General features: G+C 42.0%; 1 protein-coding gene across 1 annotated transcript in view; it reads left to right on the top strand.

Moving 5' to 3' along the window:
• Positions 1-419: 419 nt before the first annotated feature.
• Positions 420-14,848, top strand: part of LOC143299472 (uncharacterized) — an 83,723-nt gene continuing 69,294 nt past the window's right edge. The window contains exons 1-5 of the mRNA XM_076612695.1: positions 420-636; positions 1,583-1,696; positions 4,526-4,666; positions 11,862-11,999; positions 14,510-14,647. Coding sequence (XP_076468810.1) covers positions 4,561-4,666; positions 11,862-11,999; positions 14,510-14,647 — 382 coding nt within the window. The 5' untranslated portion in view covers positions 420-636; positions 1,583-1,696; positions 4,526-4,560. The remainder of the gene's footprint in view (positions 637-1,582; positions 1,697-4,525; positions 4,667-11,861; positions 12,000-14,509; positions 14,648-14,848) is intronic.

Below are 14,848 nucleotides of genomic sequence, written 5' to 3'. Positions count from 1 at the left end.
TTGCTTTATGCAGTGCTGTGTGTTGCTTTATGTAGTATTGTGTGTTGCTTTATGTAGTGTTGTGTGTTGCTTTATGCAGTGTTGTGTGTTGCTTTATGCAGTGCTGTGTGTTGCTTTATGTAGTATTGTGTGTTGCTTTATGTAGTGCTGTGTGTTGCTTTATGTAGTGCTGTGTGTTGCTTTATGTAGTGTTGTGTGTTGCTTTTGCTAAGTAGAGTGAACTGCTTAGTGTGTGTACTGCTTACATATGTTACCGTGAATCAAAAAGTAAACACTCTTTAAAAACCCAAAACCAGTCGATCCAATATCACCCCTTCCTTTCGAACCTTTTTACAGCAATAACAGCTCATTGAAAGGAGTGTGTGTGTGTGTGTGTGTGTGTGTGTGTGATTACAGATTGGGAACGTATGTATCATGTGGTGGTCGATGTTGACAACAAAACAGTCTTTGAATTTGAAACTACTGGCTACCATCCCGATACAAACTGGAAAAAACCCACGGACATCACAGCATCCACAAGACAACCGGGTGTACGCAGCTTCAGACAACTGCCCGTGACTGGACAAACTGTGAAACTGCACAAGACAGGACAAGGAACAGATGTTTTTCTCAACATTTGCGAGGTGCAGGTCTGGGGTGAGTTTGGGGCGGTTCTTTGTGCGCCTCTCTCTCTGTCTCTGTCTCTGTGCCACAGTTTGTATATCTAGGCCTGCAGCCTGTGTGTGTGTGTGTGTGTGTGTGTGTGTGTGTGTGTGTGTGTGTGTCTGTCTGTCTGTCTCTCTGTCTTTCTGCCTATCTCTGTCCACTGTATATCTAAGTATCTGTCCCTGTGTGTGTGTGTGTGTGTGTGTGTGTGTGTGTGTGTGTGTGTGTGTGTGTGTGTGTGTGGCTGTCTCTGTCTCTGTCTGTCTTTCTCTGTGTGTATGTGCGTGTGTGTGTGTGTGTGTGTGTCTTTCTCTCTCTCTCTGTGTATCTCTTACTGTCTCCGACTCTGTCTGTCTGTCTTTCTCTCTCTCTATGTGTGTGTGTGTGTGTGTGTGTGTGTGTGTGTGTGTGTGTGTGTGTGTGTGTGTGTGTGTGTGTGTGTGTCTCGTGGTCTCCGTCTCTGTCTGTCTGTCTGTCGGTCTCTCTCTCTCTCCCTCTCTCTGTGTCTTTCTCTGTCTCTGTCTGTCTGTCTGTCTGCCTATCTCTCTCTCTCTCTCTGTCTCGTTTACTCAAATCTATTAATTTTGTAAGGTATGAAATATGAGGAGGCTCCGTGTCAGAATCGGACAGGCGTTGTGACTTGTGATCCAGTGTTCACCAGTGATCAGGGTTCCAGGCCCCGTTTCGGCATGGTGTTGTATCCTGGGGAAAGGCACTTGACTCCGATTTTCCTCACTCCACCCAGGTGTGAATGGGTACCTGACTTCAGGTTGGGGAAGGTTAAAACGGCGGAAGGAGAGGACTGGGCCCCGCCTTCCTATGCCGAGCCCTGAACATGACAGTGAATGGTTCACTGCCCTTATAGCCATATAAGGCTACTGCCCTTATAGCCATATAAGGCTGTGGGAACTTCCACCTTTTTGTTTGTTTTTAACAGCGTGTTTGCGTGACCACTATGGCGATAGCTGTGAGGAGACCTGCAGCGAGCATTGTGTTGACGTGGGGCAAGGGGGCAGGATCTGTAATTCCACATCGGGACGCTGCCTGCACGGTATAGTAACTGTGGTTTGTTTGTCAGAAACACTGCACACATGGTTTCTCCATTCATCTTAAAATGAAGAAGAATCACTTATTTATTTATCTATTTATTTATTTATAATATACCATTTGTTTTCATTTTATACTTCACCTATTTCTTGTTGATGTTCTTGTTAGTAGTAGTAGTAGTAGCAGTAGTAGAAGTTGTTGTAGAAGTAGCAGCAGCAGCCACAGGAACAGTAGCAGTGGTAGTGGTGATGGTGGTGGTAGTGGTGATGGTGGTGGTAGTGGTGATGGTGGTAGTGGTGATAGTGGTAGTGGTGATGGTGGTGGTAGTGGTGATGGTGGTAGTGGTGATGGTTATGGTAGTGGTGATAGTGGTAGTGGTGATGGTGGTGGTAGTGGTGGTGGTGATGGTGGTGGTAGTGGTAGTGGTGATGGTGGTGGTAGTGGTGATGGTGATGGTGGTGGTAGTGGTGATGGTGGTGGTAGTGGTGATGGTGGTGGTAGTGGTGGTGGTGATGGTGATGGTGGTGGTAGTGGTGATGGTGGTAGTATATATTGTAGCATTAGCAGTTTTTGTTGTTGTTGTATTTTCAAGTGACGCTCACTTTGATTGTATCAAGATGAAAACAAAAACCTTCAAAATCAGTGAATTGAAATAGTATCATTATAAATAACTTCATTAATATTATACAGAGGTATTAATTATTGTCACGAGTCTGCGACCTAAACACATCACACATTTTGTTGTTTGTTTAAAATCCATGCATTTTTCATTGGCATTGTAAAACGCATTGAGGTGTAAATGGGAACCTGACTTCGGTTCCGGAAGGTTAAACAGGTTCCAGAAGGTTAAACAGGTTCCGGATGGTTTAAACAGCAGAAGGACAGAATTGAGCCCCATCTTCCCATGCTGAGCCCCAGACACAGTGGATATGAATTCACCTCCCTGATGGATGGAAAAGACTCTGAGACCTTTAACCATTTTTAGTGGTGACATGGTTTGTCGCATGCACATCCACCACGTCTTTTGGTTTAGTTTGACTTGGACGTAGGCAAATGGGTGTGATTTTAAAATTCAAACAGTTACATAAACATAGTTTCACACAGAAATGAATAACAGAAAGGACAAGAAAGGCGAAAAGAAAAGAAAAGAAAACATGGATGGAAACTATTCAGTGAAATATAGTTTCATAGAACTTTTTTTTTTTTTTTTTGCAAGGATGAGGAGATTCGATTCACATATCTGGGCTAGGAACTGTGTGCAAGTAGTAAACACATAAAATACACAGTACAAACTAATCAATAAGCAAAATAAATGCACCAAAACAAAGCACTCTAGGTCAGTTAAAAAAAACCAGACATGATTGTAACATGAGCTAACACTAAAGCAAGATGTAATATTGTCCATCTGTAGTAAAATCAATGACACACCGACTTGTGAATGAATGTGTTCTTCTTCTTTTTCTTTTTTTTTTCTTTTTTATTTATTGGAGGTGAGGGGGTCTGTGTAGGCCAATGAAGAGAGGCAACGTGATACACCAAATTAAAAAAAAGAAAAAGGACAAAACAACAAAGGAAAAAGAAAACGATGTTCAGGTGCTCCGTTGTCTGCATACAACTGAGGCCCCACCTTTAAAAAATATAATCACTGTTTGCTTTGAAAAATCACCAGAAAACATTAACTTAATATATGTTACTGAATAACACACCTATGTAATCTAAACATCTTTAAAATGATTATTCCGTACTACGTTTCAACAACAACAACAAAAATGCAATAGAGCCAGTCGGTCTTACATATAGGTGTAATTATTATGATTTTTTAAAATATGAATGTATATTTCAGTTTTACATTTAGACCTTAAATAACATTTGCAAATTATGAGTGTTCTGAACCACTTTATTTATCTTGCATTTGAAAAAGAAAAAGAAAAAAGAAAAAGCCAACAGTATCATGTAATCAAGTAGCCTATCTCACTTGATTTTAACACGGTGTTTGCTGTTCCCAAATAAAATGAAAGGTATATCGAAAGACAGCGCTGAATTGTTAGAACAACATGCAGGTGTTAGTTGCTGCAGCTAGAGATTCCCCAATACCTTTAACACGAACACTATCACAAGATCCACGCTGTGTTGTGCCTTGGCTGTGTACTGGATGTATTGTGTCGTGGCTGTGTACTGGATGTATTGTGTCGTGGCTGTGTACTGGGTGTAGTGTGTCGTGGCTGTGTACTGGGTGTATTGTGTCGTGGCTGTGTACTGAGTGTAGTGTGTCGTGGCTGTGTACTGGATGTAGTGTGTCGTGGCTGTGTACTGGGTGTAGTGTGTCGTGGCTGTGTACTGGATGTAGTGTGTCGTGGCTGTGTACTGGGTGTAGTGTGTCGTGGCTGTGTACTGGGTGTATTGTGTCGTGGCTGTATACTGGGTGTAGTGTGTCGTGGCTGTGTACTGGGTGTAGTGTGTCGTGGCTGTGTACTGGGTGTAGTGTGTCGTGGCTGTGTACTGGGTGTAGTGTGTCGTGGCTGTGTACTGGGTGTATTGTGTCGTGGCTGTATACTGGGTGTAGTGTGTCGTGGCTGTGTACTGGGTGTAGTGTGTCGTGGCTGTGTACTGGGTGTAGTGTGTCGTGGCTGTGTACTGGGTGTAGTGTGTCGTGGCTGTGTACTGGATGTAGTGTGTCGTGGCTGTGTACTGGATGTAGTGTGTCGTGGCTGTGTACTGGATGTAGTGTGTCGTGGCTGTGTACTGGATGTAGTGTGTCGTGGCTGTGTACTGGATGTAGTGTGTCGTGGCTGTGTACTGGGTGTAGTTTTACCTGGTGTGATGGTTTGTCCAGGATGCACGCGAGGCAAACATGGAGAAAAGTGCGACATGAAGTGTGGACGGTGTAAGGATACTACAGCCAGCTGTAACTCCGTCACCGGCGAATGTCCGAGGGGGGAATGCACGCCTGGATGGCAAGGCCCCATGTGCACAGGTGCGTCATTATTTAATTTCATCTGTTGGAGGATCTTCACCTTTATCTGTTCCACTCTGCTTCAGTCTTTGTCTCTCTGTCTGTCTGTCTGTCTCTGTCTGTCTCAGTGTCTCACTGAGTCTGACAGTCTCTACCCCTGAGGCTGTCTCTGTCTCCGTGTGTCTGTCTGTATGCCTGTCTTTCTCTCCTGTGAGACAGACACACAGACACACCTCTCTCTCTCTCTCCCTAGTTTCTCTCTCTCTCTCTCTCTGTCTGTCTCTCTCTCTCTCTCTCTCTCTCTCTCTCTCTCTCTCTATATATATATATATAAATTATATATATGTTAGAAGTGTAGTCTGTGACCAAGCTGCCGGGTGACAGCAAAAATTCAGATTTTCATTGTTTTGTTTAACAGAATAGGTGTTCGTTTTCAACTTTGTTTTATTTAGTTGATATATGTATAACTTATATAACTGTACAGAGAGGGAGAGAGGGAGAGAGAGAGAGAGGAATGGAAATTTGACTGTTCCTTTATGGATTTTATTGGAACAGACAGAAAAAGAAGATAGAAGATTGACTTACTGATTGATATTGATATTCAGTTACATATAGCGCCTATCTTCAGACGGTCAGAGACCGGGAGCTCTAATCAGCACTTTACAAACACGGAGTCATTTGTAAAGTACAACAGGTGGGCTGCCCACCTGGGTAGATCCAACTAACAGCCGCTTTTAGGCGCTAATCATGATAGTTTCCTACATCATTCAGTCAGGTGTCAGTCAGGCATTCACACCAACACTCACGTCCACACCCACACACATCTATAATTATCAGAGTGGATTTTACTTTGACGTTTTGCAAGAGACAGCTCTTGATGCCGTGGGTTCTTTCATGTGCACTAAGTGTAGGCTATATCCTAGACACGGTTTATCGCATTTTCCGAATGACTAGCGCCCAGACCACCACCCAAGGTCTACTGGAGGGGGACTGAGACAATTCTGGCAAGTGTGGAAATCGATCCTGTATGCTCTGTCTTTAGAATTTGTGACTTTTTTTTTAACTGTAGAAAACGGTACAAGGGAAGTAACATTGCCAACGTTGCCAATATTCCCTATGAAAGGAACTGGGCTAAGAATTGCGTAATTATATGTTATAATCACCAAAATAATAACAATTATTTTGCTGACTTTACAGCCAGGAGTGTCAGATTGTTTAAAGGGACGTAACCCCATTTTGAGGAGTGTCTTGATTTTTCAAAGCGAAGTCAGATTATCTTTCTTGGTGTAAGGTGCTTCTGATCCAAAAGAATAATACATGTAGCAGATCGAAAAACTTCATCTATTTGTAAAATTATTTAAAAACAGATAACAAAAATAAATACAGAAGAATCCTGTGTTTGGGGTATTTTTGAATTCTCTGTAGTGACTGGGCATTATAAGATATAATATTATTATTTCATTTCATTTATTGCACTGAGAAATTTCGCGCTTGACTGTCATATCATAATTATTGACGGTCCTGTTTTCAGCGCTAAGTTTTCTGGAATCTCAGACCATTCACTCAAGTGAACAAGACTTGGTTTTGCACGTTAAGGGTGTATGAAATTTTGATGAATATTTTTGCCTAGGCATAACACTCAGTGAATTAGAAGAAGAAAAAAACAACTGAGAAAATGTCTGAATTGGGGCAGTGCCACGGGCGCAATAGCCGAGTGGTTTAAACGTTGGACTTTCAATCTGAAGGTCCCGGGTTCGAATCACGGTAACGGCGCCTGGTGGTTAAAGGGTGGAGATTTTTCCGATCTCCGAGGTCAACATAATTATGTGCAGACCTGCTAGTGCCTGAACCCCCTTCGTGTGTATACGCACGCAGAAGATCAAATATGCACGTTAAAGATCCTGTAACCCATGTCAGTGTTCAGTGGGTTATGGAGACACGAAAATACCCAGCATGCATGAAGCACGACAGAGTCATCGGCAAGTCGATGTTGGTCGTGTAACGGAAAGAAGTGTCACATGTTGGCTGCATTGCTGAAATCTGTGAAAAGTCATTCTAGATCTATGTTCAAAAAGCCTAGCCCAGTTTAAACCATTTTTTTATGTTTTGATTGATAACTTCGATGTTTATTTTCTCGAGGGGAGAAGTATAGTAGAATTTTGGATCTAAGAACAAAATGTTGAATTTATTTTTTTGTTTGTGCACTGGATCAGTTGGCGGGAATCTGGTCTCGTGACCTTGTCATAAGGCATATTCAGTGAGGTGAGGACGGAAAAGGTGTTCGGGGTTGAAACGCCGGATTTGCTTGGGCGTGTGGTCACAGCATTTATTGAGTGAGGTAGTAATGATGACTGTATGGATGGACGAGTGTGGGTGTAGTGGTTTAAGCTTTACTGGTACAAACTGAAAAAGTGCCAATATGATCATTAACTGATTAATAATAATAATAATAATAATAATAATGGTACTTATATAGCGCTAAATCTTGTGCATAAACAAATCAAAGCGCTTTCGCACCAGTCATTCTCACGCAAGCATAACTCTAAAACTGAAAAAAAAAAAAAAAAAAAAAAAAAAAAGACAAGGAAGAGGCAGGGAAGGGAGGCTATTTTGGGAAGAGGTGGGTTTTAAGGCCAGACTTGAAAGAGCTGAGTGTGGAGACTTGACGAAGCGAAAGAGGAAGTTCATTCCAATTGCAAGGACCAGAGACAGAGAAAGAACGGTGGCCAACAGTCGAGAGTTTGAATCTGGGTATGTGTAAGTGGAGTGGATCCGAAGCTGATCGTAGTGAGCGAGATGGAGTGTAGAGGTGAAGGCAGCCGCAGAGATAGGAAGGGGCTGATTTGTGAATACATTTGTAGCATAGAGTGCTGATCTTGTACTTTATTCGGTGTGAGACAGGGAGCCAGTGGAGATGTTGCAAAAGAGGAGTGGTGTGCTCAGATCTTTTCTTTCTGAGGACGAGTCGGGCAGCAGAATTTTGTATGCGCTGAAGGGACTGAATGGATGAAGCAGGCAAACCAGACAATAGAGAGTTACAGTAGTCAAGGCGAGAGAGAATGAGAGAAACGACAAGTCTAGATGTTGCGTCAGTGGACAGATATTTCCGGATGGAACTGATGCGCCGCAGTTGACAGTAGCAGGATTGACATGTCTGATTGATAAATGTTTGCATGGACAGTGTGTTGCCAAGGGCAACGCCGAGGTTCCTGACTGAAGTGGACAGAGGGATGGATGTACTGCCAAGTTTGATTGTATTAGTTGTAATGGAAGAGAGTTTTTGTTTAGTTCCTATGATCATTGCTTCAGTTTTGTCCGCGTTCAATTGTAACTTATTTAGAGTCATCCAATTTTGAATAACCAGGAAGCAGTTAGATGTTTCTTGCAAGAGCGACAACAGTTTTTCAGGTGTATCACTCTTCTGGAGTTGAGTGTCATCAGCATAAGAATGATGACTGACATTATGGCGGTTGATAATTTCAGCGAGAGGAGCAGTGTACAGTGTGAAGAGCACTGGGCCTAAAACAGATCCCTGTGGGACTCCATGTTCAATTTTAACGGGTTCAGACTGGAAATTATCAACAATGACAGACTGGAATCGATCAGTGAGATAAGATTTGAACCAGTTTAGAACAGTGCCGTTGATACCAAATGTAAAATGAAGACGGGAAAGAAGGATTGAATGGTCTATCGTGTCAAAGGCGGCTGACAAGTCGAGAAGAGTGAGAAGGGAGATCTGTCCTGAGTCGGACGCTAGCAGTAGGTTATTCAGGATGTGGAGGAGAGTGGTTTCGGTGCTGTGGTCAGCACGATAGGCAGACTGAAATGGGTGGATGAGATTGTTGAAACAAAGGTGATTGTTGAGCTGCTTCAGGACGGCTTTTTCAAGGAGTTTGGACAGGAATGGAAGATTAGAAACTGGTCGATAGTTTTTCAAAATGTTTGCGTCAAGGTTGGATTTCTTCAGAAGAGGCCGGACTATTGCAGTTTTGAAAGTGGATGGAAACGTTCCAGTGAGAAGGGATGAGTTGACAATGTTGGTGATTGTGGGGAGAAGCTATGAGACACACTGAGAAAAAACAGAGGCTGGTATAGGATCGAGCTCACAGGATTTTATTGTCATTTCTTTGAGGATTTCATGGACATCTGTTTCAGTTAATGGATTAAAGGAATGGAGAGGAGTGCCGTTGAATTGAGGATCAGGATGAGTAGGTTGGAAAGGCATTTCGTCTAAGATGGTACGAATATTCTGGACTTTGTCAAAAAAGAAAGAGGAGAAGACATTGGGGAGTTCAGATAAAGTGTAGGCAGAAGGAAGAGGAGTCTTTTTTGCAGTGCCGAGAAGATTTGACATGATTGTGTAAAGAGATTTGGTGGATGTGGCATCGAGAACTTGAGAAGAAAAGAAGTTTGTCTTCGCTGATGAGATCATATGTTTGACTTTATTTATTTGTTTTCGGAAGATTTGATTGTGGACTTTCAGTTTTGTTGATCGCCATCGCCGTTCCAATTGGCGACGTTTGCGTTTTGCAAGTCGAATGTCTTGTGTGTACCATGGGGCGGAAGGTCTATCAGGGAGCATGCGGGTAGTGGGGGGTGCATGTTCATCCAGCAGTTGAGAGAGGACAGAGTTGTAGTGTGTAGAGACATTGGTGTGGGAAGAAATTTTGGAAAGGCGTTCAGCAGCTTGAGAAGAAAAAGTGTTAATGTTGATGGATTTCAGGTTGCGACGAGTAACGGATTTTTTGGTTCTGGTAGGTTTTGAAATATTAAGCAAGAATAATACAGCAGAATGGTCGGAAGAGAGTTCGTCAGTTACAGTCACTGACGCAATCATAGCATCAGAGTCACGTGTGATGAGCCAGTCCAACGTATGGCCAGATCTGTGTGTTGGTTCTGTAACGAGCTGAGAGAGAGAATGATTGGACAGAGATAGACATAGGCGTTTGACATCACATGAAGTTTGGTTGTTGAAATGAAAATTGAAGTCTCCGAGGATGATAAGTTTGCCAGAACGAAGGTTGTAGTAATCAAGTAATGTTCGGAACTCATCGTGAAACAGAGAAGACGTTAGGTTATTTTTACGACTAGGAGGAGGACGATAGAGACAACAGAAGATGATTGAGTGACCGGGAACATTGAGAGTGACTTCGAGCATTTCAAAAGTGTTACGTGGAAAGGCATGGTTATGGGAGAAGGAAAGGGAAGACTCCAAGATATTTCTATAGACGATGGCGATGCCACCTCCACGAGACAGTCGAGGAAGTGACTTGGTTTTGTATCCAGGGGGGGTCAGTTGTTTAATTTTGGGTTCGTGACCTTGTAATTTCAACCAGGTTTCAGTGAGAAATACGATATCAAAATTATTTTCAAAAATATAATCAGAAATATAGTCAGTCTTTTGATCAGGGCAGACAGATTGAGCATTGAACAGGCAGGCATGAAAGAGATCAGGGGCAGGCTGAGAGAAATCTAATGGTGAAGCAGGTGAGTCAGACAGACAGGCAACGGAAGGAGACGATGGTGACTGAGCAGTGGAGGACAGTGGGAAGGCAGAGAAAGGTCCGGGAGTTGAGACAGGTGTGGAAGGGGTAGAAAGCAGACCAGGGCCAATCACGGGAGATACACCACATTTTGGAACAGTGTCAGAAAGGACAGTGTCACGGGAAGTAAAGGAGTCAGCTTGAACATGAGTGTTGAGGTTGTCGTTGACAGTCACAGCAACAGCAGGGCTGACATCGGAGACAGGACGATCAGTGCTGGGGACAGAGATCCACAAACGGCGAAGTCTGCCCGCTCTGGTTCCTCTTTTTGTCTTCGCTCTGCCGATGCCCAGGCTGATTATGCGCTGCGTTGTCATCGTGTCGTCGGAATTGTTTTTGCCATGATATATTTGACAGCAACGCTTTGATGAAATTGACGTTTTCCATGGTGACAGTTGTAGTGCGAGAGTAGAGGTCAGACGGTAAGAGAGGGCAGGGCACGTGAAAAACGGAAAGTATAGTTGACAGGACGAAGGCGGTCGCTGATGCGATAACGAGGGTACGGTGAGTTGCATTCATTGAAGTAAATTTGAAAATTGAAACACTGTTATTATAAAATTGTTCTAAAAAAGCAAATAAATATGATAAAACTGTTCCGACCTTAGATGTCCTGGAAATACGACGCACACACACACATAAAAAATGTCCAGATTAAAACAGGGAAAGCACAGATTAAACACAAAAAAAAGGCAGAGGCCAACACAGTGCAGCCAGTGGGCGCAAGGGCAGGTTAAGTATATTATCACATGTAACACATCTCAGATGTACAGTACCACTATTACTGGTTCAACTGCTATGACTGCAACTTGATTTTTTGGTATTTGAAGACAGAATATTGGTTTTGTAATCATGTTTGATATGAGTTTTATGTGTTGAAATGGCATGCAAAACATATATAAGTGGTGTGTTAAAATGGCATGCAAAACATACATGTCTAAGTGGTGTGTTAAAATGGCATGCAAAACATACATGTCTAAGTGGCCAGATGTCTTTCTTTATAGTTATCCCATTTAAAACAGTATCTGTTCACCTTGTGATTGGAGTTAGATAATTGTGATGAGAATGAAGAAGACACTGGAATCAATTTTTTGTTATTATTTTTTGTTCTCTTGATAGCTGTTAATCTGGTGTATGTTCTTCCTTTAACGTTGTTTCATTTTGAATGAATGCCATGATAGATGTGTAATGCAAGTGTGTGCATGTGTGTGTGCATGCTTTTTTTCCCCCTGATTCTATGGGTTCCCCAGATTACCTTCACAGGTTCACTCTAATGCTGACATTCTAATGAAATCTTCATTGCTACATACATCCAAAAGCAGGCATACCTTGCTGTCATAATCATCTGTGGTTCTGGGTCAAGTAGTGGTGAAGGGAAACAACTCTGTTGTAGATGTCAGTCTTAACGACAGACAGAAATTTCACTACAGGATTTTCACTCTGTTAATGTGAGAATGAATTTTTAGAATATTACATGGACCAGCTGAATGAACATGCAGTGCTGCCTTTACATTTTTCAAAGCATCAGGAACACATGTATCATTATACGTTTTAGAAGCACTGCTGCTTTTTGTGTTTGTTTGTTTTTCCTGTATATATATATATATATATATATATATATATATATATGTGTGTGTGTGTGTGTGTGTGTGTATCTGTTCTGATGGTTTGTCCAGGGTGCGTGGCTGGCAAACATGGGGACACTTGCAGAGAAGACTGTGGACAGTGTCGGGGTGGTAAAACCAGCTGTAACACAACCACTGGTCACTGTCCTGGGGGATGCAAGACAGGATGGAAAACACCCTTGTGCAAAGGTGTGTGGTTGAATTTCCTCAATTGGCTGAGTAAATAATTTTGTCTCTTTGTCTTGGTCTGCCTCTGTATGTTGGTCTCTCTCATTTGTGTGTATGGTGTGTGTGTGTGTGTGTGTGTGTGTGTGTATCCAGTAATCTACTGTTGCTAAGTGCATTTTTGGTGGGTGTGGATGCAACTAACTGTGATGAAGTATGTGATGTAGAATATGTTCTATAAAGCACCAAGAGTAGTTTTCTGGATTGACTCAAATGTAAATATCCATTATTATTATCATGATGGTTATTATGAATTCACTGAGAATAATGTTGTTGTTATTATTATTATTAATTCTTCTTCTTCTTCTTCTAAAAGAAAACCTATTTTTCAATTTCCATCTTCATTTGATGTAACATATGATATTCATTACCAAACATCATTCCTTTTTTGTACGAGTGTCAGTGTTTGATTTATTCAGTACTTTATTTGGATTGCTTATTTTGTGTTTTCATTTAATAGAACTATTTGATGTTTTTGTTTGACTTTAGTTGAAGGCTGCCTTAAGCCTTTCAAACATAATTCTGGCCAAGACTTTGCTGGGGACAGATGAAAGTAAATAGGTTGTTGCAAAACGAGAGATCAACTTTCTTCTGTAGTTTTATGAGATATCAGTTAAAACATTTTTTTTTATTCAGGCGCTTGTTCCTGTTCCCACACTTTGTCCAGCAGTGGGTGCAGCATGTCAGCTGATGTTTGTGTGTCTGCCTTTAGTTACTTCTGGTCGTAAGCCATCAAGGCCCACTGCTATGTAATTCTTCAGTTCTTGATAGCATTAGCAATGTCAGCCTTGGTTAGTGGATCAGTATTCTTTCATTTCCAATGGTAGGGTTCCTGGTGGGATGGGGTATTCTTGTAGTGAGTGTTGTATTGTACTGTATTGTATTGTCACAACAGATTTCTCTGCATGGAATTCCAGTTGCTGTCCCCACAGCAGAGAGCATGTCACCACAGTCCAGTACCACCTTTCCCCCTTTTTTTCTGTCTGCAAGTGTACGTGTTTTAAAATTAAAGTGGGTTTTGCTGCAAAATTTTGCTAGGGTCAGCCCTTTTGTTGCCGTGGGCTCTTTAACAAATGTTCAGTACATGCTGCACATAGGACCATGGTTTATCATCTTATTTGAAAGACAAATGTCCAGACACAACTGAAGGTCTAGTGGAGGGGAAGAAGATTGTGGTGAGTGTGGGATTAGATCCCATTCCCTCAGGTTCTCTTGCTTCCCAGGTGGACACGTTACCACCAGCCCCCACTCCACTCCTGAAAGGGAGCCCAGATCACAGTTTATCAGAACCAGTCCCCCCAGTGACCAAGTCGTTATTTAAGGCATGAGACGTAGTGAGGAGTTCTCTGTTTTGGGTGCCTATGCCTTGTATCCCTGTTTCGAGTTCTCTGTCAGAGTTACTCGAGTTCTCTGTCATAGTTGCTACAGTTCCCACTTTCACATTCACAAAGATCTTGAGAACACAATGTGTGGCAGGATGGCTGGCTGTTGAAACACAGGACTGTCACTTCAGGAGGCATGGGTGCAGTGTCTGCAAGATGTTGGAGGAGGAATTTCACCTTTCGTCCCTGCAGTGCAAGAGCTGTGCCCATCACCTTTTGATGTGATCTCTGAAGAACACAATGCAAACGTGAATAGCTCCAGCACAATTCCACACAGAATGCTTCTTGTACACTGCCCTTTTGGAGCCTTCTGAACCATCCTGATTCATGCTCTTCCTCTTTGTTTTTCTTTTTTCTTCTTCTTTATTTGTGATGTTGTTTAACACACATTGCTATTGTTGGTATAGACATGGATCTGATTTTTTTTTTTATCTCTTGTGAGTCTTTGAATATTGTTTTTCAGAAACTGTGTGTACATTCTGGTGTAATTGTACTAGTCTGATGGCTTTTTGTTTGTTTGTTTGTTTGTTTGTTTCATTTGATGCTCTTCTCTTAATATGTCTGTGATTTTTTCTTTTCTTTTCATTTTTTTTTCTTTCGGTACCCTTTTTATTTATTTATTTAATCTTTTTTCTTTTCATGTTACACTGCATGTTCACACTTCTGTGTATGTTTTGAACTGTTGATATATATATTTTTTTTAATCATTTGAAAGTCAATACCACATTCATAAGAAAACCCAACAAAAACAAGAAGAACAGAGAAAAAAAACAACAACAACAACACAGCTTTGATTAGATCTGGTCTGGTGGTTTGTCCAGTGTGTGTGCCTGGCAAACATGGGGACACTTGCAGCAAGACTGTGGACACTGTTGGCATGGTTACCCCAGCTGCAACATATATATATATATCTATTCTGATGGTTTGTCCAGGATGCGTGGCTGGCAAACATGGGGACACTTGCAGCGAAGACTGTGGACACTGTTGGCATGGTTACCCCAGCTGCAACACATATATATATATATATATATATATATATATATATATATATATATATATATATATATATATCTATTCTGATGGTTTGTCCAGGGTGCGTGGCTGGCAAACATGGGGACACTTGCAGCGAAGACTGTGGACAGTGTCAGGGTGGTAAAAACAGCTGTAACACAACCACTGGTCACTGTTCTCAGGGATGCAAGAGAGGATGGAAGCAACCCATGTGCAAAGGTGTGTGGCTGAATTCCTTTGGTCTGTTGGCTGTGCAGTCCTGTCTAGCTAGCCCTGTCTGCATGTGTTCTCTGCTGTGTTGTGGTGCGTTGTTGTGTTGTGTTATTGTAGTGTTGTGTGTTGTAGTGTTGTGTTGTGTTGTGTTATTGTAGTGTTGTATGTTGCAGTGCTGTGTTGTTGTGTGTTGCAGTGTTGTGTGTT

Source organism: Babylonia areolata, chromosome 25 (genome assembly GCF_041734735.1).
Source record: "Babylonia areolata isolate BAREFJ2019XMU chromosome 25, ASM4173473v1, whole genome shotgun sequence".
Taxonomy (NCBI): domain Eukaryota; kingdom Metazoa; phylum Mollusca; class Gastropoda; order Neogastropoda; family Buccinidae; genus Babylonia; species Babylonia areolata.
Note: the sequence above shows the minus strand (reverse complement) of the source record. Positions and strands in the feature narration are given on the sequence as shown.